The sequence below is a fragment of the Gymnoscopelus braueri genome, assembly GCF_963280865.1.
Source record: "Gymnoscopelus braueri genome assembly, chromosome: 5".
Lineage (NCBI taxonomy): Eukaryota > Metazoa > Chordata > Actinopteri > Myctophiformes > Myctophidae > Gymnoscopelus > Gymnoscopelus braueri.
In genome coordinates, this window is record NC_137606.1 from 49,294,009 (window position 1) to 49,314,955 (window position 20,947).

At 41.8% G+C, this 20,947-nt stretch overlaps 1 protein-coding gene across 3 annotated transcripts in view; it reads left to right on the top strand.

Moving 5' to 3' along the window:
- The window catches only part of cbl (Cbl proto-oncogene, E3 ubiquitin protein ligase), an 81,353-nt gene that overhangs the window by 40,236 nt on the left and 20,170 nt on the right, over window positions 1–20,947 (top strand). For all 3 annotated transcript variants that reach the window (XM_080428957.1, XM_080428958.1, XM_080428959.1), the window contains exons 3-9: window positions 6,366–6,512; window positions 7,306–7,462; window positions 9,164–9,285; window positions 13,663–13,800; window positions 16,937–17,024; window positions 17,954–18,085; window positions 19,764–19,979. In XM_080428957.1, the coding sequence (XP_080285083.1) occupies window positions 6,366–6,512; window positions 7,306–7,462; window positions 9,164–9,285; window positions 13,663–13,800; window positions 16,937–17,024; window positions 17,954–18,085; window positions 19,764–19,979 (1,000 nt within the window). The remainder of the gene's footprint in view (window positions 1–6,365; window positions 6,513–7,305; window positions 7,463–9,163; window positions 9,286–13,662; window positions 13,801–16,936; window positions 17,025–17,953; window positions 18,086–19,763; window positions 19,980–20,947) is intronic.

The window sequence follows — 20,947 nt, forward strand, 5'->3', positions numbered from 1 at the left end:
ATCTGCAGCCGTGTTATTAGTCTTAACCGATGAATTAGAAATGCAATTACTGCGTGGGGGGGGGGAAACGGGGGCGAGGGCTTAATCTTAAACTCCGATGATTTAAGAGCCTGCCTGCTTGAAATTTCCAAGTGGGTGGAGGCGAGGGTAGTAGGGTAGAGTCTCAAGACTGAAAACTAGCCTAGTGTGGAAATGAAAGCTTGGAGGGATGATTAGGATGCCACACACCAGCAAGAGAGAGAGAGAGATAGAGGATAAGTGTCTTCATAAGAGAGAGAGATGGAGAGAGAGAGAGAGAGAGAGAGAGAGAGAGAATAAGTGTCTTCATGAGGGAGAGGGAGAGAGAGAGAAAGAGATAGAGGATAAGTGTCTTCATTTGAGAGAGAGATGGAGAGAGAGAGGATAAGTGTCTTCATGAGAGAGAGAGATGGAGAGAGAGAGAGGATAAGTGTCTTCATGAGAGAGAGAGATGGAGAGAGAGAGAGGATAAGTGTCTTCATGAGAGAGCGAGAGAGAGATAGAGAGAGAGAGAGAGAGAGAGGATAAGTGTCTTCATCAGAAAACAGTGTAGATGAAAGCAGAGCATAAGGTGGTGTAGTTTACATCAGTGATTACCAAGCTATGGGCTGGGGCCCACTGGTGGGCCATGAGGATATTGCAAGTGGGCCCACAAATAATTGTCAAAACACCAATTTTAAATGAAATAAAAAGTAATGCAAAACAAAAGTCATGGTATTTTTTTTTAACCGTGACATTTTTGTTTTCATTGTGATACCGATATACACTGTAGGAAACTTAAAGTACACTGCGTTTAGTTCCATTGATTCAAGCCGAGAACACAATCGATTGATCATTAAAACAAACGTGCTCCGAAAATGCATGCGACCCACCCATCTGACCTAACATTAACCCACCCATCTGACCTAACATTAACCCACCCATCTGACCTAACATTAACCCACCTATCTGACCTAACATTAACCCACCTATCTGACCTAACATTAACCCACCTATCTGACCTAACATTAACCCACCTATCTGACCTAACATTAACCCACCTATCTGGACCTAACATTAACCCACCTATCTGGACCTAACATTAACCCACCCATCTGACCTAACATTAACCCACCTATCTGGACCTAACATTAACCCACCTATCTGACCTAACATTAACCCACCTATCTGACCTAACATTAACCCACCTATCTGGACCTAACATTAACCCACCTATCTGACCTAACATTAACCCACCTATCTGACCTAACATTAACCCACCCATCTGACCTAACATTAACCCACCTATCTGACCTAACATTAACCCACCTATCTGACCTAACATTAACCCACCTATCTGACCTAACATTAACCCACCTATCTGACCTAACATTAACCCACCTATCTGACCTAACATTAACCCACCTATCTGGACCTAACATTAACCCACCTATCTGACCTAACATTAACCCACCTATCTGACCTAACATTAACCCACCTATCTGACCTAACATTAACCCACCTATCTGACCTAACATTAACCCACCTATCTGACCTAACATTAACCCACCTATCTGGACCTAACATTAATCAGATGGTTGGGTCGTGAACGCTTTGGAGATGATCAAGTGGGACCTGATATCCAGAAAAGGTTGAAAACTACTGGTTTAGATAAAAGCTGAGACTAGAAAGGTGGGGGTGGGTGACAGGAGAATGGATGAGACAGCAGCTCTATGAGGCTCCAGTGGGCCGGCGTGGCCATGAGGAACCCCTGCTGAGATGAGGAGAAAGCCCCCCCCCACACAGTTCAAACATCGCCCAGAGGATTCAAAGGTCGATCTCAAAGGGATCTTAGGTCAACAACACAGTATATATCACCCAGTCCTAAGGTTGGAATACCATAATGATCACTGGGTTATATATCCCATTTGTCATCCACAAACTGTACATTTTAAGTGTTTAACCCATTCAATCCGGGAACGGATCTGTGTCACTTTAGATTGATTTGGCTATTTTTTAAAAAAAATAATCTTGATTTTTTTTGCAAATCTTTGAATTTAATATATACATTTTTGACACAAGTCGTTGCTTCTGGGGGTCCCTGCAACAAAATATTTTGAGATGGGGGGGGGGGGGGGGGGGGGTCCGCGGACAAATATATATCATTTTATATATCATTTTGAACCACTGATAGCAAGTTATTAAAAACAAAAACAAAAAATGTTAGGACTTAGAAGACATTTGTAGAATCCCCAGAAGCAAAGATTTTGCTTAAAAAATATATATAAAAATGTGCACAAAATTGCAGATCTACAAGCTCGTCGTAGCGTGGTACTCGTGCCTTGCTATGAGCTTGTAGATCTGCTATTTTCGATTAGCCCAAAGTATAAAATATTGGCTAAAAATCTAAAATGGCACAGTACGCGTTCCCGGATTGAATGGGTTCAAAATGTCTGTCGACACATACAAAGAAAATAACGGCTTGGACTTTGTCCCCCACCCACTTGTAGTCTCACCAAAGCACACATCTGTGTCCTTTGTCAAATGAACATACAGTAGTGGTCTTTTTTTAAACATTTCTCCTGTATTAGTAAGAGACATTAGCTGCAACAAATAGCTCTTTTACATGTGTGGATTATACAGATTATCAGTTCCACATTGTCTTCACTATACATTTCCTGGTTGTTGAGGTGCATTCACCTTGAGCGTGACATGATCATTTTAGTTGAGTGATGTGATTGAATTGTAATATTAATGTGATGGTCCTAATACAGTACAGTGCATACATGGTCCTAATACGTAAGGAGTCCAGTCCAGTCTGTTCCTATCTGCCTGTTTGACAGAGAAGCTATGATACTATGATGAAATACATACACACAGGGAATACAGCCTCACACACAGGAGAAGTAATATTGATTCCTTTGACAAATGAAAAAGAAAACGGCCAAAACCATGGCACTGCATCTTGAAAGTTTTTTTATGCTTTATTTGTTTGTTTGTTTGTTTGTTGGCGGTATCTTTGGTGATGGTCGCCTTGACTTCAAAGGCATGACATCACAGTGCCTGGCTCAGAGTCTTGGTTAGATGTAGATGATAGTAAGCAGCAGGCAGGGCAGAGCTCAGTAGATTAAGCAGCCAGCTACAGCACTGCTCTCTGTTTGAGGATCAGCTTACTGCTGAGAGCCAGGAAACATAGAACCCTGTTTTAGTTCCTTCTCTCTCTCTCTCTCGCAATCTCTACCTCTCTCCCTCTCAATCTCTCTCTTTCTCGTTCTCTCTCTCTTTCTTTCTCTCAATCTCTCTCTCTCTCTCTCTCTGGTTCACTGTCCTCACTTTTTTCCATGTAAGCTATCATCCCAAGTTCCCAACATGCACTGTCAAGGTGCGGTAATCCTTTTATTGTATTCATCCTCAGTGCCTGTCCCCCACCCCACCCACCCCCTCTAGTGGGGGGTGGCTGCGCAGCCACCCTCTCTCTCTCTCTCTCTCTCTCTCTCTCTCTCTCTCTCTCTCTCTCTCTCTTGTGCATGCTCTCGTGCATGTTAATTCCCTCCCCTCCCCAGGAGCGGGAGCACAATCCCTCTCTCTGTGCTGTGTCGTAAATCAAGCCTTTCTGTGCCTAACATCTCTGCAGGAGAGATGGACTCTGGAGCTGAGAGCTCCACTCCTCTGCGCCTTCTCCTCTCTCTCACATGCCCTTAATCTCTCCTCTCTATAAGTCTCCTCTCCTCTCCATAAGTCTTCCTCCTGCCTTCTCCTATGTAGGATAGTCCTACATAGGAGAAAACAGCATTACAATGTGAAAGAATATCATAGTAGTGTCGCTGTCTCCATATTTCAACTTACTTTGTTGTGCAAGTGTCGCACAAAAGTGGCAAAAATAGCTGATTACAAGCTCACGACACGTTGTGTGCATGTATTGCTATTTTTGAAAGTGAAAGTGTAACTACTTAACAGTACAGTACGTTTTTCTGAGGGTTTTATGACATTTTAACCATTGAATATCTCAGGAATGCTTCGAGGGAATTTCATGACATGAGCCAAAAAAACACTTGAGGATGAACTGATTAGAAGTACTGGTCAAAGAAGATCAAGGTCACTGTGACTTCACAAAACATGTTCATGAAATTCCTTGAAAGTCTTCATTCACTACATATACTATAGGAGTCTGGACATTCATTCACTCATTCACTACATAATATGAGTCTATATGTTACAGGGAAATTGGAAAACCAGTTAAATTGAAAAAGGAGCGCTCGTTTTCACCCCCCCTCGCTTCCCCCTTTGTTATCGATTCACTTTGATTGCGACTGGTGACGTTAATCTGTCTATGTAATCAACACACCTGTTACGTAGAGCCCCCTGCACACGCACGCACGCACGCACGCACGCACGCACGCACACACACACACACACACACACACACACACACACACACACACACACACACACACACACACACACACACACACACACACACACACACACACACACACACACACACACACACACACACACACACACACACACACACACACACTATGTGCACGGGCAGAAAGCAGAGAGTGTCGTGGATATTAGTAACCCATGAAAAGATCTATTCTCCCCCATCGGTTTACAACTCGGACGGCGCTGATTCGACTAGCAGACCATCGGCCGGTCGGCGCGGGCACTCGCCAATTTCCCTGTGACATATACATTCATTCACTACATAATATGAGTATCCATTATTTAATTTTTTATGCCTTTATTTAATCACGTCAGTAAATGGAGAAGCAGTTCTCATTGACAGGAAGGACCTTGACCACATGGTGAAAACATTCAACATTCCAGAACATTACGAAATAAATAACAATAAATACAAAAAGCTTGATTGAACTTGTGAAGCCTACTGATGCATCCCACATGGAACGAATTGGTAAATGCCCTTTATCTTCCCGCAAACATTGGAAAAGGGCACGTACTTACAGGCCCTTTCTTTTAATATGTTAAACCACTGTTGACTCAACATCGGTCCGAGGACCACCAGGGGTCCAAATGGATCCTTACGGGTCTGTAACTCTTGAGAGTGTACGAATGGAACGGTTCCATTTGTACATTCTCAGAATAGTCATGTCAAGTCGCCTTTATTTGTATAGCACATTTAAAAAAAACGGAAGTTGACCCGAAGTGCTTTCCATTCAAAATAACATCATATAGACCCCATAAAATAAAATATAGGTAAAAGCGAACACAAAATGTAATTACATTCAGTGGTCAAAACAGACAAAGAGTTTGTTTCCCTCAGACTGAGCTAAAAGCAATAGAGAAAGAGGTCAGTTTTTAGGTTGGATTTAACATTTACAATGTTGGGGCTGGACACTTGTGTAATAGTTTTAAGTTGTGTTGGGGGAACCGCAAGGACCTTTTGGGAGGATGACCTAAGTAACCTGGGGGCATGAGGTGCATAAACAGATCAGAAATGTAGCCTACTGTGGAGCTATAGGCCATAAAGTCTTTAAAAACAAAGAGTCATATTTTTTAAACAATTCGATATTTCACTGCTAGCCAGTGCAGTTGGGCCAGAACCGGGGTAATGTGCTCTCCTTTTTTAGTTTTTTTCCTAGTTCCGGATTTACAGTGTGCATTGGAGTCCCAGAGATTAACAAAATGGTATCAAATGGGGGCCTAATGCATATCAAAGTCGGGGTCCGTGAAATGAAAAGGGTTTAGAATCACTGTAGTGTTAACACATCTCTGTTCCTTCTCCAGACACCCCCCCCCCCCCCCTCCACATCTTCACTTCCCCTCCCCCCGCTCTTCTAGGTGTCTTCTCTTTCACACACCACGCTCTCCCTTTTCTCTGACACTTTATGTCCAGCCAAATGAAACTGTACAACGAACAAGTCTTGAAAAACTCAATGTTGGATATAAACACTTTTTAACCACTTAAGCCCCGAGACACTTTGTGTGAAAATAGACGATCTACAAGGTCACAACAAGGCATCGCGGAGCGGAACAGTTCTCAAATGTTTTACACCGTAGCTCTGCAGGAGACCAGCCGTTTAAAAGAGGGTGTGTGTGTGTGCGTGTGCGTGTTTCCGGAGTTAATCTCACAAACCGCTGTACGGATCAGCACCAAATGTCTTGTGTACACAGCCTAGTAGGCCACAGAAGTACCTCCACACAATGTTTTACATTTAATAATTTTAGACGACTGATGTCATTATAGATGAGTGACATCACAGGATGGAGATCCACACTGGAGCCATGCCATTCCCATGAGATTTCCTTCTGCCTATGATGTCATGCTAAAAATATGGACGCCCGGTCGAAAGTGGTTAATAACATCTCGAAAATCTCCCCATCTCTCTTCCTTCCTTCTGTAGACGGAACCTGACCAAGCTGTCGCTGATCTTCAGTCACATGCTGGCCGAGCTCAAGGCCATCTTCCCCAACGGTCTGTTCCAGGGTGACAACTTCCGCATCACCAAAGCGGACGCAGCTGAATTCTGGAGGAGAGCCTTCGGGGACAAGTGAGTCCTGTTTCACATCGTTTGTTCATTGTAACGCTAATTAGTTTAGCCATTTATTTTTGGTCTTTTTGATATTATATAAAAGATTCCCAAACTAATATATCGTCTCTGTCGGGTGGAAACCTCATATGTGACAATATACTACAGCCAACGGTTTCTTTGCCAAGTTGGCATGCCACAGTGCATTATGGGTAATTCAGACCGCTGTGATTTCTTTTACACAACCTTCTATTGCTTAATTTATGATCTGATGTATGACGGTTTCGAGGGCCGAAAATAGCAGATCTTCTAGCTCACATCCACGGTGCGTTGTGAGCTTGTAGATTGGCTATTTTTCGGCACACAACACCATCATACAACGAAGTATAAATCGGGGCTTAAAACGGTGACCTCTCGCTCCAAATTTGGTCTGAATTGGGCTTTATGCAGCAGTAGTAGTTGAACAAGCAGTACAGCCAAGCTGGAATAGAACATGGAATTAACACATTATTGGTTCAACACAAATTTGTCTGGACAAGAAGTGTTACTGAAAGTGTCTGAAGTGGAAATAGAGGAAGTACCGCCTAAGGAAGCTACGTTGATGCAGATTTGTTAACAATCCCAGGGCATGAAAACCATGTCATAATTGGTGAAAAAATACGTAATCGAGGCATAAGTTTGAAATAATCGTGATATTCATTTGAAGTCATATCCCTATCTACCATAAGACGCTGTAGCATGCATGCATTTCACATATTCCATTCACCGTAGTGTAAGAATCACATGAATGTTCTCACGTTGCTGCCCGTTCCAGGACCATAGTTCCATGGAAGGTGTTTCGCCAGTCCCTCCACGAGTTCCACCCCATCAGCTCCGGCCTGGAGGCCATGGCGCTCAAGTCCACCATAGACCTCACCTGCAACGACTACATCTCTGTGTTCGAGTTTGACATCTTCACCAGACTCTTCCAGGTACAGGAGGCGTCCATTACACTGACCGCTTGTACACACGGCACTCAACATTTGCTGTTACGGAAAGAGTTAGGGTAGAAGACAGAATAGAGAAGAAAAAGAACACAGAACAAGTCAAATAACGGGAAGACACAGTCAAATCAAACATGCAAAGTCCAATATACACAAGGTGTGTGATTAGAAATAGCACTACGGAAGGCCGGAATTCTTCTTGTGCAGGTGGAAAACATATCCAGTATATAAAATAGCAGCAGTTATATAAAATCACATTTTACCGGCTGTGGTTAACTCATTCACTGACGACTTTGACGACTTGTTTCCAAAATGCCCAGACTGTCAAGAACGACTGAAACGGCTTTTTGGGAAAAACATTTATTTTGTATTTATTTTTTTCCCCAAAAAATCTCACACGGAACCCAAGATATCGTGATCCGAAGATTTCCTGCTCCATTCACTTCTTGGTTAACTTATTACTTAAAAAGGCTGTATCTCGGCTCCTGTGTACTTTTTTTTTTTACTATGTATTTTTGGTCCAGACATGCTATTTTCAAAGGCAGGCAACAAATGTCAATGAGGTCGTGATGACCTCGTTGACATTTGTGAAACCACACAGTGCAACCCTCAGTGATTAGCAACCATAAGGGGATCGGATCATACTGGAGATAAATATTCTGTGACTACTTGAAAAAGGTAAGAAAATGGAAAAATCGCTGGCAGTGGGCAAAGGCAGCCAGAAATAAGTCTGACAGTGAATGAGTTAAAGCAATAAAAAACTGTGCAGCAGGTATAAAATTACATCAGATAGCATCGGCTTAAAATCATGGTCTCATGTGGTTCAAGTGGCATGGTTAAAGAAACGATGTAGTACGTAGGAAAATGTTTTGTCGGTTTAGCACAATAGACAGTAGACTGCTGTAAATCTAGGCGTAATCAATACATTTGAGGTGCCTGCTGGTTCAGCCAGTCAGTGCACACTGCACAGACCATGCTCTCCAGGACCCAAATCCGTCTCTTGCCTTGTCTCTTATGTCTCTCCTCTCTCTGCCCTTGGTTTCCTGTCTCTGTACACTGTGCTAAATAAAGTATAAACGAAAGCTAAAAAGAAAGAAAGAAATGCATGTGTGCAGTTATGTTCTAATTTCCTCGAGTTTTGGATATGTTAATTCCTCTCCTCCTTCCGGAGCCACCTAAACACACACACACACACGCACACGCACACACATACACGCAGAGTAGTTTAAATTGTTTAATTATTCATGCTAGTTGCTCCTCCATACTAGGACTTGAGTTGTATTCGTGTTAAATGATTGTGTTTAAAAACATTTCAAAGCACTTGAAACATTTGCTTGCGGCCTCTTTAGCTATTACATGCAAAGCCTTTGCTGTATACTCATGTGTAAATGAACTGTGTGTGATTCTGTGGAATGAGACACGATCACACGTAATATAATAACACATAATGTCTTCAGTATGACATGACCGTACAGTGTGTTCCTTCTTCCTTTGAAGCATGTTAAACTTGCTGTAATGGATAAATGCCAGGGAGTTAGCTGTTTTAACGTCATCCATAATTCACTACATTTCTCCATTACCCTGCTGACGCTGTCTTTGCATTGTCCACTGAACTGTTCACACACACTCCATGACTCACTTTTGTGTGTGTGTGCGTGCGTATGTGTGTGTGTGTGTGTGTGCCCGCAGCCGTGGTCATCGCTGCTGCGGAACTGGAACAGCTTAGCGGTGACTCACCCCGGGTACATGGCTTTCCTTACCTACGATGAGGTCAAAGCAAGGCTGCAAAAGTTCATCCACAAGCCTGGCAGGTGAGACACGTGTGCGCACACAGACATATTGTGTACACAGCAAGCTAGCTCAGTCTATTGTCAAAACAAATTGGTTGTGAGATTCAGTGACATTTGCTCCATGGTTTCAGTTCATTGTAGCTGTGACTACACACATTTGTCAACACCAGGTGTTCTTGACCTTTTTTAATGTCAAGGACCCCCAGTTTGATATGCAATGATAGGCCATGAACCCCCATTTGATGCATTTGGTTTTTATTTGTATTATCTCTGGGACCCCAATCTACACTGTACATTCCTCAGGGTTACCATACCCGTAAGGGTCCATTTGGTTCCGAACTGTCAATCATTTAGCTGGGCACCCCCTTGAACCCCCTCAAGGACCCCTGGGGGTCCCCGAACCCCACATTGAGAGAACAAACACAAAACATTTATTTCCCCACACTAATCGCACAAGCCACACTATCTCTCTAGGTTATATGTTATGTTTATTTATTTTACATGGACATCACCATCACATTGGACGAACCAGATGCATTGTTTAAAGAGTATATAGCACGAGTGCTAATTTTCAACACCTGTCCACAGGAGGCTTTTTAGGTCAAATGCTCTCAAAATGAAACTTTAATCAAATCAAAGTTTTCCAAAACGATTTCAAGATTTCACACTTTTTGACAAAATATCGGTCAAAAACTGCGGTAATCTGTCATCTAGGACTCTCAGGAAATCAGGACCGGCATCGGACCAGTCCGGCTTTCTGGCGTGAATGCATGAGTGCGAGCAAGTGGTGCGTGTTTGCTTGCTTGCGTGTGCACTGTGCACTCGCACGCTTCCTCGCCACGGCCCCGGGGCGGTGTGGTGGTGCTGGTACCTAACTGGCATCAATGGCCTGATTGTACCCAGAGAGCTGATGTCACCTCTCCTCCTGCTCAGGCCATGTGGAAACGCAATACTACTTACTCTCAATGACATGCACAGTCATCCATGCTCACATCCCAGGAGGCTATTTTTAGTGCACTCTTTTAATATAAGCACTTAACACCTTTACCGCCGGGCCCGTAGTTCTACGGGCCGTTAAATCCAACGGTTAAGCGCCGAGCCCGTAGTCCTACGGGCTGCGGTCTTTTCGCGCATGCGCGGTCCGGGTGCACTTTCGGAATTTTTTTGATCCACTTCCGTTTCCGGTTTGATGACAGGAAATAGAATTATTTGGGATCCGGTTTTCACGATCACGCCCGCTCCCATTCTACAGACGAAACTGAAACTCAATTCTCTTCCTGTAGTTTTTTCTCCTCGCATTTCACTGTTTAACGTAATCCGCTCTAACTCAAACATGGATGCCCCGTTTGACACGTGGTTTTCACTGGGAGATACAGGGAGATCTCGCGGATGTAAACAGACTGTGTAGCGCTCAATCTTAAGGATTTTAACAAGATCTATGGCGACATGAAAAAAACAAAAAAACAACAAAAACACCTTGGCACTGGTGAGTACATTATGAGATTAACCTCTGGCGGTGGATGTGTTAACATGTTTCATGCTGCTGTAACACCCCAAATTCCCCTCGGGGGTTATTAATGCAGTGTATCTCATCTCATCATTACATAACGTTATTAAGTTATATTCTCTGATAACAACGTTGGATGAAATGTCTGCCTGTAATGTTACTGCATTGAGTAGGGGTGCAACAATCGAACTAATGGATTTAATCAAGTATTTATTTATTTTAAATGATACTTGATCAGTTAATAAAATAGTCGATGAATAATCAATCTCGTAATTATAGGCAAATGTTTTAAGAAAAAAAATGAAGAACTTGAACAATAGCAGATCTGCATACTCACGACACGTTGTGAGCTTGTACATCTGCTATTTTCACTGTCTTTGCAGGAGTCGCACCATTGTGCGACAAAGTATGAAATGGGGCAGAAAAAGTGAATAATCGATTTTACATAATTTTGAAATATGTGAAACTACTTCTCGATTAATCGAAAAAGGAATCAATAGAATAATTGCTAATACAATAATGGATAGTTGCAGCCCTAGTATTAACACATACAGTGCCAAGATCCCGTCTACACGTTCTTTCAAATCCATCGCTTGAGTGCCAGGATTCATAAGAGCCTGTTTACACGTTCTTTTGAATTTTCATTGTTTAATCTGTGATCGCACGGCTGTGTTTATTTCTCATCAACACTTTCGTTTTCCACTTACGTCACACTCACCCGGAGCCGGATGTAAAAAAAAAAAATCATTTCCGGGTCACGTTGTTTTTCTCCGGTGATTTTCGGCCAGAATAAGGAAAAACACGGTTTTTCACACGGTAGAAAAGACAAACGGACAGCTCAACTTCTATTTTCTTTGGTCCGGGTGACTAACAGCCATCGTCGTAGTGTATCACGTCGTTTTCAGGCCGATCAGCGGGCCGGGAATTGTCGAAAACGTCACATCCTTTGAATGACCGGATATGACGTGGGCCTGTTTGGGAGGGGGTGAGCGAGGTGATCAATGTTTGGATGTGCTGCTCTCTACTGGTGGAACAATCGTAGGTGCTTGACAACACAATCAGAGAATGTATTTGAATGAAAAATTACAAAACAAAAAAATTAAAAAACACGCAAATTGCTGGCACAGGGGTGAGTACATTATGAATAAACTCTGGCAGTCAATGTGTTAAGCAGCACTGCATGGATTTACAACAGGAGATCCATGGAGAAGTTATGGTCAATGTTGCCAGATTGTGCAAGAGAAACAAGCGGGCCAGGTCTATGAAAACAAGCCCAATAGTCCATATTCACACGGCGGCCATTTTGGAATTTAACATTGCGTTGCTGTGGCAACTGGGGTGGCAACTGGGGTGGCATTTCATTGACTTAATGGCAATATGGCCGCCGTGTGAATATGGTCTATAGAACCGACCAGGACTAGTTTTATCACTTGATAAATGTGTACTGTTTACATCAGGGGTCTTCAACGTTTTCAGGCCAAGGACCCCCTAGCTGAGAAAGAGATGAAGCAGGGACCCCCTCTATATTAAACGTTTTCTGCTCTTTTTTCCCTCTACACCTGTTCTCTCTGCTATTTTCGGCTAAAGTTCTCCTCAGAAAATGGATGCTACTATGCTAGGGTTCAAGTGGTTAATGTAAAAAAAAAAATCCTATCACACAAAGATTTGGCGGACCCCCTGTAGTAACTCTGAGGACCCCCTAGAAGTCCCGGACCCCCTGTTGAGACAGTCTACTGCTGCATGCAGGAGACTGTCATCCCAGCTCCTAGTGTGAATTACAGCAGATTGAAAATGTTATGTTATTTGTTGTCTCCGCCAGGCCGAAGGCATGGCGAGAGAGTATGTTTTACCCCTGTCCGTCCGTCCGTGTGTGTGTCCATGTGTCCGTGTGTGTGTCCGTCTGTCACCAGCTAATCTCCGGCACCGTTGGCCCGGTCGCTCCGAAACTGTGCACACACACTCCCTGGATGCCAATTCAGAACCTCTGCCCCAAATCTTTCACATGGGCCTGTTATAGCGCCACCAGGAGGCCGATTTGTGCAAAACCCATTTTTTTTATATTACTCCTACAAATTTTATCCAAACGTCATGCAAATTGGTACACAGTATCACTATAGTCATGTGATCAACACGGATCTGTCCGATTGCCCATATTCCATCCTCATTGCCTAAGGTTGCCTTCCAAAGTTTGCAGGATTGGTCCGTTTTGAACAAAAAGCCTCAAAGTATACACACAGCTTGGGATTTCCGTGAAATTTCACACGCACATTCCCACTAGGCCGAGGAAGAAATGCCACCCTTCTCACATTGGCCTGTTATAGCGCCACCAGCAGGTCTAATTTAGCAAAACACATTTTTGGAACAAAATGCCTCAAATCATGAATGCATTGTCAATGCAAGAATAAATGGCACGGTTGGCACCCTTTTCACATTGGCCTATTATAGCGCCACCAGGAGGCCAGAATAACGTACCTGACCTGGCGGAGACCTGTGCTCCGAGGAGCACTTTTTCTAGTTAGTTCTGCTGAGTACTGCGTTGTAGACAGAAGGGACACTCAAAATAATAAACACAGCTTTACATATTATGTAAAACGTATTATGTAATAGGTCAAGTTTGTTAATTTGTCCCAAACAGGGTAATATACTGTATGCTACAGCAGATAGTAAGAAGTCTAAAACATAGTAAACATACATAAACAAGAACATAGACATATACATGATCATCGTCGAGCAGAAAACTCATATTTCATCTTTTTTCCCCCTTTTTTCATAAATGAATTCAATATTTAAAAACGTGTCATATCTCACCAACGTAGCGGAAATAACCAATGAGCAATTGTTCTGTGGGTTTTATAAATATTTAACCAATGAAAACATCTATTCATTCCCAGTTACATCTTTCGACTGAGCTGTACGCGGCTGGGTCAGTGGGCTATCGGCTATGTGACGGCGGACGGCAACATCCTCCAGACGATACCCCACAACAAGCCCCTCTTCCAGGCACTCATCGACGGCTTCAGGGAAGGATTGTAAGTTCAACTCACGCCTCGCTTACCGTCACCACATCTCTCCAGAGCTCTTTGTTGGTTGTAGAGGCCCCTATCCAGACCTCTGCAAAGTTCCCCCTTTTCCCCCCCGACTACAACATTTTGCTTAGAAAACTGCAAGAGAAAACCATAGTTGGCATATAATGTTATAAATAAATCATAACCCGCCTTTTGAAGAATATAACATGACAAATTATAAACACGAGTAAAATAGTTACTATTTGCACTTCCTGTCACTGAGCAGATTTATTTTAAACTGTGGCCGCAACATTTCAGTTTGATAGGTTTTGATATCAGTATGTTCAAAATAAAACAGTATAACGGCAAATAAGAATAGCTATGTATCTATTCCAGTTGCGCTACTCAATTGTTAGATATCATTTGCTTTAATACTTTGCAGATCAGAAGGTTCACACAAAGATTGTCAGTGTTTATTATTAAACATAGCACTTTCTCTCACATACCCCTAGGGCTACACGTACCCCCATTTGAGCAACACTGCTATATTCCACACATCTCCTCAGTTTTTGTACCTGCCCCAGTTCCAGTAAACCATTCCATCTGGCCTCTATTTGAAGCCGTTTTTCCTCAACCAGATCTTCTATTGCAGCCACCAGAACCAGTGTTGGTTGCCAAATCCGCTTATTATAAGCGACTTTGGGCTTGTTTTTCCTATAAAATCGCTTAGCTGTAAATGTTGGTAGTTTGCTTATTTGGGCTTGCTTCCTAATGTTGTTTTTACCAGTGGTTCTCAAACATTTTCATGTCAAGGACCCCCAAATTATTATTTGTCCACCGACCTCCATCTAAAACAAACATTTTGTATCAGGGACCCCCATGCAAGATTTGTGTTGTTAAAATGTTTCAAAAAAAGATTCCAAATATTAAAAAAAAGAAAAAGATTGCTGATGTAAACAGTACACATTTATCAAGTGATAAAACTAGTCCTGGTCGGTTCTATTGGGCTTGTTTTCATAGACCTGGCCCGCTTGTTTCTCTTGCACAATCTGGCAACATTGACCATAACTTCTCCATGGATCTCCTGTTGTAAATCCATGCAGTCGTGTTTATCTTCATGTAAACTGTGTGGCTTATGTTTGGCATCCCATGATGCTGCCTGCCTGTCAGACCCTGCACCACAGCAGCACTATCACGTTTCTGCTTCCCATCATTCCACTGTTATCATAAGGAGAAAACACACATGGGTTAGTACAGTGGTTATCCTAAGGAGAATACACATGTGGGTTAGTACCAGTGGTGGAAAGTAACTAAGTACATTTACTTAAGTACTGTACTTAAGTATAATTTTGAGGTATTTGTACTTTACTTGAGTATTTCCAATTTCCATTACTTTTACTTCTACTCCACTACATCTCAGAGGCAAATATTGTACTTTTACTCCACTACATTTACTTGAAAACTTTAGTTACTAGTTACTTTTCAGATATAAACTATGATATTATAACACATACATTAACCACTTTAGCCCTATTTTATACATAGGCTATTTGAAAATAGCCGATCTACAAGCTCACAACGCGTCGCATCGCGACGCGTTGTGGGCTTGTAGATCTGCTATTTTCAAATATTTAGTACTTTTACTTTTGGTACTTTAAGTACATTTTGATGCCAATACTTTTGTACTTTTACTCAAGTAAATTTAAAATTCTGGACTTTTACTTGTAACAGAGTATTTTTATATTGCAGTATTGGTACTTTTACTTAAGTAAAGAATTTGAGTACTTTTTCCACCACTGGACGTGACGCCAAAGGGGCAATTGGAAAGGAGAGAAAGATGAATAAAATAATCAGAAAAACATATACTGTATATTGTACAAAAATAACAACATTCAATTAAAATGTTGAGCATGTCATTATTGTCAATATTTTGTATTTTCTTGTTACAAAAATATTAAAAAAATTTAGCAGTAATGACCGCCCATGATTGGCTATTCACAATTTTCATGTTGTTGGGTTTTATTTCCATTTTGCAATAGGGGGCCGCTGTTTGGGGGTCCTTGGCATGGAAACGTCTGTGAACCCCTCCTGGGTTAGTAATATGCTGCCCAGTCGGTGGGTTTAGCTGGAGCCCTTTTCATTCCAGCGTTGATTCAATGAAAGCTCTGGCTGGCCCGTCCAAACCTGTAATCAAAAGCCAATTTAGATGGTGAAAGCTTCATAGCACATTGCCTCAATCTCCAAAACATTTATCAAATTGCAATTACAGCGTCTAGCCCATTTAGCAAATCACTCGTGTCGTGTGCGTCATTATGCTGGCGATGTAAGAACTCGGTTCTCTGAATGAATAGGCTGAACAGATGCACTCATCACCTCTCAGGGCAACGGATCATTTTAAATGCTGGAAATTCAAATAATGTGAAAGCCAGTACTTGTGTTATAGTATGGCATTCTCATAAACATAAATGTTATGTAAATTTTTTGGGGAAATCTGTGTTTGAACTGTTAAAGTCGCCCTGCCCCACTTTCAGGAAACATAACGGTAACTGCAATTACTTACTAGTAACTGCAATTCTAGAGCAGTGCAAGTATAGCTGGATTTGAATGCTAGACATGTACAATGTGTATTTATAGGACAGTGTTCTACCAAGTACAATCAATACACACGCACATGTACAACTAGCAACTTCCTACCATGTCGTGAGTCTTCACAACCGGACAGGTGCTTTTTTCAGTAGTTACTGAGAACCTGTAAGTCATTACCATATCATTTTTATAAAAGCATCTGATAATGTTGTCTAGATATGAACTAGTATGTAAATATATGAAATTGTCCCTTTATCCGTTGCCTTGCCTTTAACCACTTTAAACCCTACATACGTACTTAGTTGACCGTGGTCCCCCAGGCTCTACACTTGGTCCGCTCTTTTGTTCCAAATAATTTTGCAGAAAAAAAGCCAGTCTGCAAGCTCAACGCGCCGCAACTCGACCACTATTTTTGCCGAATGTTCAGTCACCCACGAATAGGGACGATGGGGGTTTGTGTGGTTTGGACAGCTGTAACAAATCAATGTTTCATAATGGTGGAGGATATTTTATTTAAGTGAATGTACAGTTAGTAGATGACTCTCTTAACCCTGTGCACCTCTACAATCTCCAGCTACCTGTTTCCTGACGGGCGGACCCAGAACCCTGACCTGACAGGACTGTGTGAACCGTCGCCTCAGGACCACATCAAAGTCACACAGGTCAGAGCGCACTGTCAAAAAAAATGGCTATTCGAAAATAGCAGATGTACAAGCTCCAGCTTGTACATCTGCTATGTTTGAACATTTTTCTTTAAAATCTGGAAAGTGTGAGAACTACTGATTTTAGAAGGCATTTGTAGAATCGAAATCCTAAAAAAAAATCGGGAAAAAATATTTAAAAAATATTTTTCACGATTTTTCAAAAATAGCAGATCTACAAGCTCGTAGCACGGCACTCGGTGCCGCGCTATGAGCTTGTAGATCTGCTATTTTTGAATAGCCAAAGAAATCTAAAGTGACACAGATGCGTTCCAGGTCTTAATGGGTTAATGGGTTAAAGGTATCATGACATTCATTTTCACTTTTTTTATTTTCAATGTTTTATTTGGGGTTTTATGACCTCAATTACACCCAAAAAACCTGAACTTAGAACATTCAGTGGATTTTCTGTGGTCTGGGGTTTTCTGAATAATTAGGCTGAAAAGTAATCTGAGCTTGGCCCTTCGACAGTGAGGTCACAGTCGATTAATCCCGCCCACTCTCCTCCTCGCCCCTCCCCTCCCCTATCCTTTCCTTTGGGGGGGGGCGGAGCAGAGGCGATGATTGACAGGCAAAATCCCTCACCAGCGACACCCGCAGGCAAATATTTCTTTTTTCATTGCAGTTGAAAAGGCTTTAGAAATGTGAGAGAAAAACACCTGCCATGGATCACTGGAATGGAATTTTCACTTAAAACTTTTTGTACACTTTTGAAGGACCAGGACAAAGACTTTGAATGTGGTGTAAAAGTGAATGTCATTAAACCTTTAAGGTCATTGCAACATTATGATGAGTCGAGATGTAACACTGTGTGTTTGTCCCCTTCAGGAACACTATGAGCCGTATATATGATGAGATGTAACACTGTGTGTCGTTTGTTTCCCCGTCAGGAACAATATGAGCTGTACTGCGAGATGGGATCCACCTTCCAGCTGTGTAAGATCTGTGCCGAGAACGACAAGGACGTCAAGATAGAACCCTGCGGTCATCTCATGTGTACTTCCTGTCTCACCGCCTGGCAGGTACAGTGCTTGTGTGGCGCGTGTGTTCATCAGTGGTGGAAAGTAACTAAGTACATTTACTCAAGTACTGTACTTAAGTACAATTTTGAGGTATTTGTACTTTACTTGAGTATTTCCAATTTCCAATACTTTTACTTCTACTCCACTACATCTCAGAGGCAAATATTGTACTTTTACTCCACTACAATTATTTGAAAACTTTAGTTACTAGTTACTTTTCAGATATAAACTATGATATAATGAAACCTACATTAACCACTTTAAACCTATTTTATACCTAGGCTATTTGAAAATAGCAGATCTACAAGCTCACAACGCGTCGCAACGCGACGCGTTGTGAGCTTGTAGATCGGCTATTTTCAAATATTTAGTATTTTTACTTTTGGTACTTTAAGTACATTTTGATGCCAATACTTTTGTACTTTTACTCAAGTAAATTTTTAATTTTGGATTTTTACTTGTAACAGAGTATTTTTATATTGCAGTATTGGTACTTTTACTTAAGTAAAGAATTTGAGTACTTTTTCCACCACTGGGCGTGTGTTCATACAACAATGGAGTTGCGCCCTTAACCGGCGAACCCTTTGTGAAACCTCATGCACAGCTGCTGGAGAAGAATGCATGGGGAAGCACGGAGGCATTGACATTGTATGCATGTTTGTGGTGTTGATTTTGACAGTAAATCTTTGTTTAGTTTTAGCCATAGTCTTTTGAATAAAATTCCCTTTAGTTTTAGTCATATTTTAGTCGACTAAATCTACAGTTGATTTAGTTGATTAAAAATGCATTTTGGCGGTGCCTTGATGGCGTCGTAATGGCTGATATTACACTTGGTTGCATGCTGAAAATAGCCGATCTACAAGCTCACAACGTGTCGCGCTGCGACGCGTTGTAAGCTTGTAGATCTGCTATTTTCAGAGTGCAACACCCGAGCGCAACAAACATATAATGACTTGTCTTTTAGTTCTACTGGATCTCTTCTCCACTAGTTCCTCCCTAACATTTTAGTCTATTTTTTATTTGTTGACGAAATTGTCATTATATTTAGTCTTAGTTGTAGTCATCATAGCTTAGTTTTTATTTAGTTTTCGTCAGTGAAAAAAGGTATTCGACGAACATTTTTCGTCATAGTTTTAGTTGAAATCAACACTGTTTGTGGCAACGTGTAGGCAGAAAGAAGCGAGTGCATTGACCGGCAGCAGCCACGGCCGGTAAATGCACTCGCTGTCCCTCTGTCTCACGGGTCAATTTGTACACTCTGAGTTAAATTAACACTGAGGAGTTTACAGTGTAGATTGGGGGCCCAGAGATAAAAAAATAATATGTACCCTCGCTTGGGGTGATGTACTGAGCTATAATTTGTTCATCACATACCCACACCCCTAATGGTTAAATTAACATTACTGTCAATGAGGAACCGCCTCGACAAACAAAACGATTCTCCCGCTTGAATTTCCCAACGATCTACGCGCTCCACGCAATTTTTGCACAACACAGTTGTGCGACGAAGTATTAAATAATGCTTAAGTGGTTAATCGGTTTGTTGAAAAAAACTGCACAATTTTGATTATTTGATTCATCAAAAAAGTAATTGGCAAATAATTGCCAAGAAAATAATCGATAGTTGCAACCCTAATTGTAAATTGCAATTTGTCCTCCTATTCAATCTGTCCACTAGGAGTCTGAGGGTCAGGGCTGCCCGTTCTGCCGCTGTGAGATCAAAGGCACGGAGCCCATCGTGGTGGATCCCTTCGACCCTAAGGACAACAGCGGGGGCTCCTACGGTGGCTGCAGGGGCATGTTCGGGGCCGAAGGCGCTCCCTCGCCCAGTTACGATGACGATGACGACATGGAAGACCCTCACCTCATGATGAGCAAGCTAGCCTGTACTAAGGTATGGACTGCTTAAACAACTTAAGCCTTTATATACTTCGTCATATATGATAAATAGCACTGCGACGCATTGAGAGCTTGTAGATAGGCTATTTTCGGTTATTTTAAGATTAGAGCATTTGGAGTAGTCAAACCAGCAATGTGTTCAGATTAAGCATCTTCCACAAAACCCTAATGGTCTTGGATATTTCATAGGTTAATTTATTCACCTGGTTGGCAGTATGAACAGCAGGAATAATATTACTAAAACGTCATGATTTTACATTATTGTGTTATTTGTTTAGGAAACAGTGCTAGTGTGGTGGATCTCCTTTCACACTGTTTGACAAATCGCACATTAGGACTTGGCCATAGAAAATGTTGGTACAGTAGAAAAATTTCATAACTCCATCACGGGTCCGCCACAGCTTAAAACGTGCGCCAATAGGTCTTGCGCTAGATCGCTTTTTTTTTGTTTGTTGAGATCTGACGTTCATAGTGACAGAACACTATGCAACCAAAAAAAAACCTAAGTCTCGCTAGACGAGATTGAGATCTCGAGATTTCAATCTCGTCTAGACAGACCTCCGTTTTTTTCCTTTATTTTTTTCCCGGTTGCATAGTGTTCTGTCAGTATGAATCTTTAAAAAAAAAATAAAAAAACGCGATATAGCGCAAGGCGTACGTTTTAAGCTGTGGCAGACCCGGGATGGAGTTATGAAATTTGCATATATATATTATTTAGATATAACATCATAGAAAAGGTAAGAAAACCGTGGTCCAAAATTACCCTTTAATGCCGAACATTTTACAAAACATACCGTGCTTTGTCGTGCAAATAGTTTTGTTGATGTACAATATTATAAGGCCAAAGCTGTGGCATGTGTTGATGCCGATACGGTATGAGATTAGGGATAAGATCAACTCGGCTTGTTATTGTCACATCACAGGTGTGGAAAAAGTGGTTGAAATTCTTTGTCGTACAAGCTT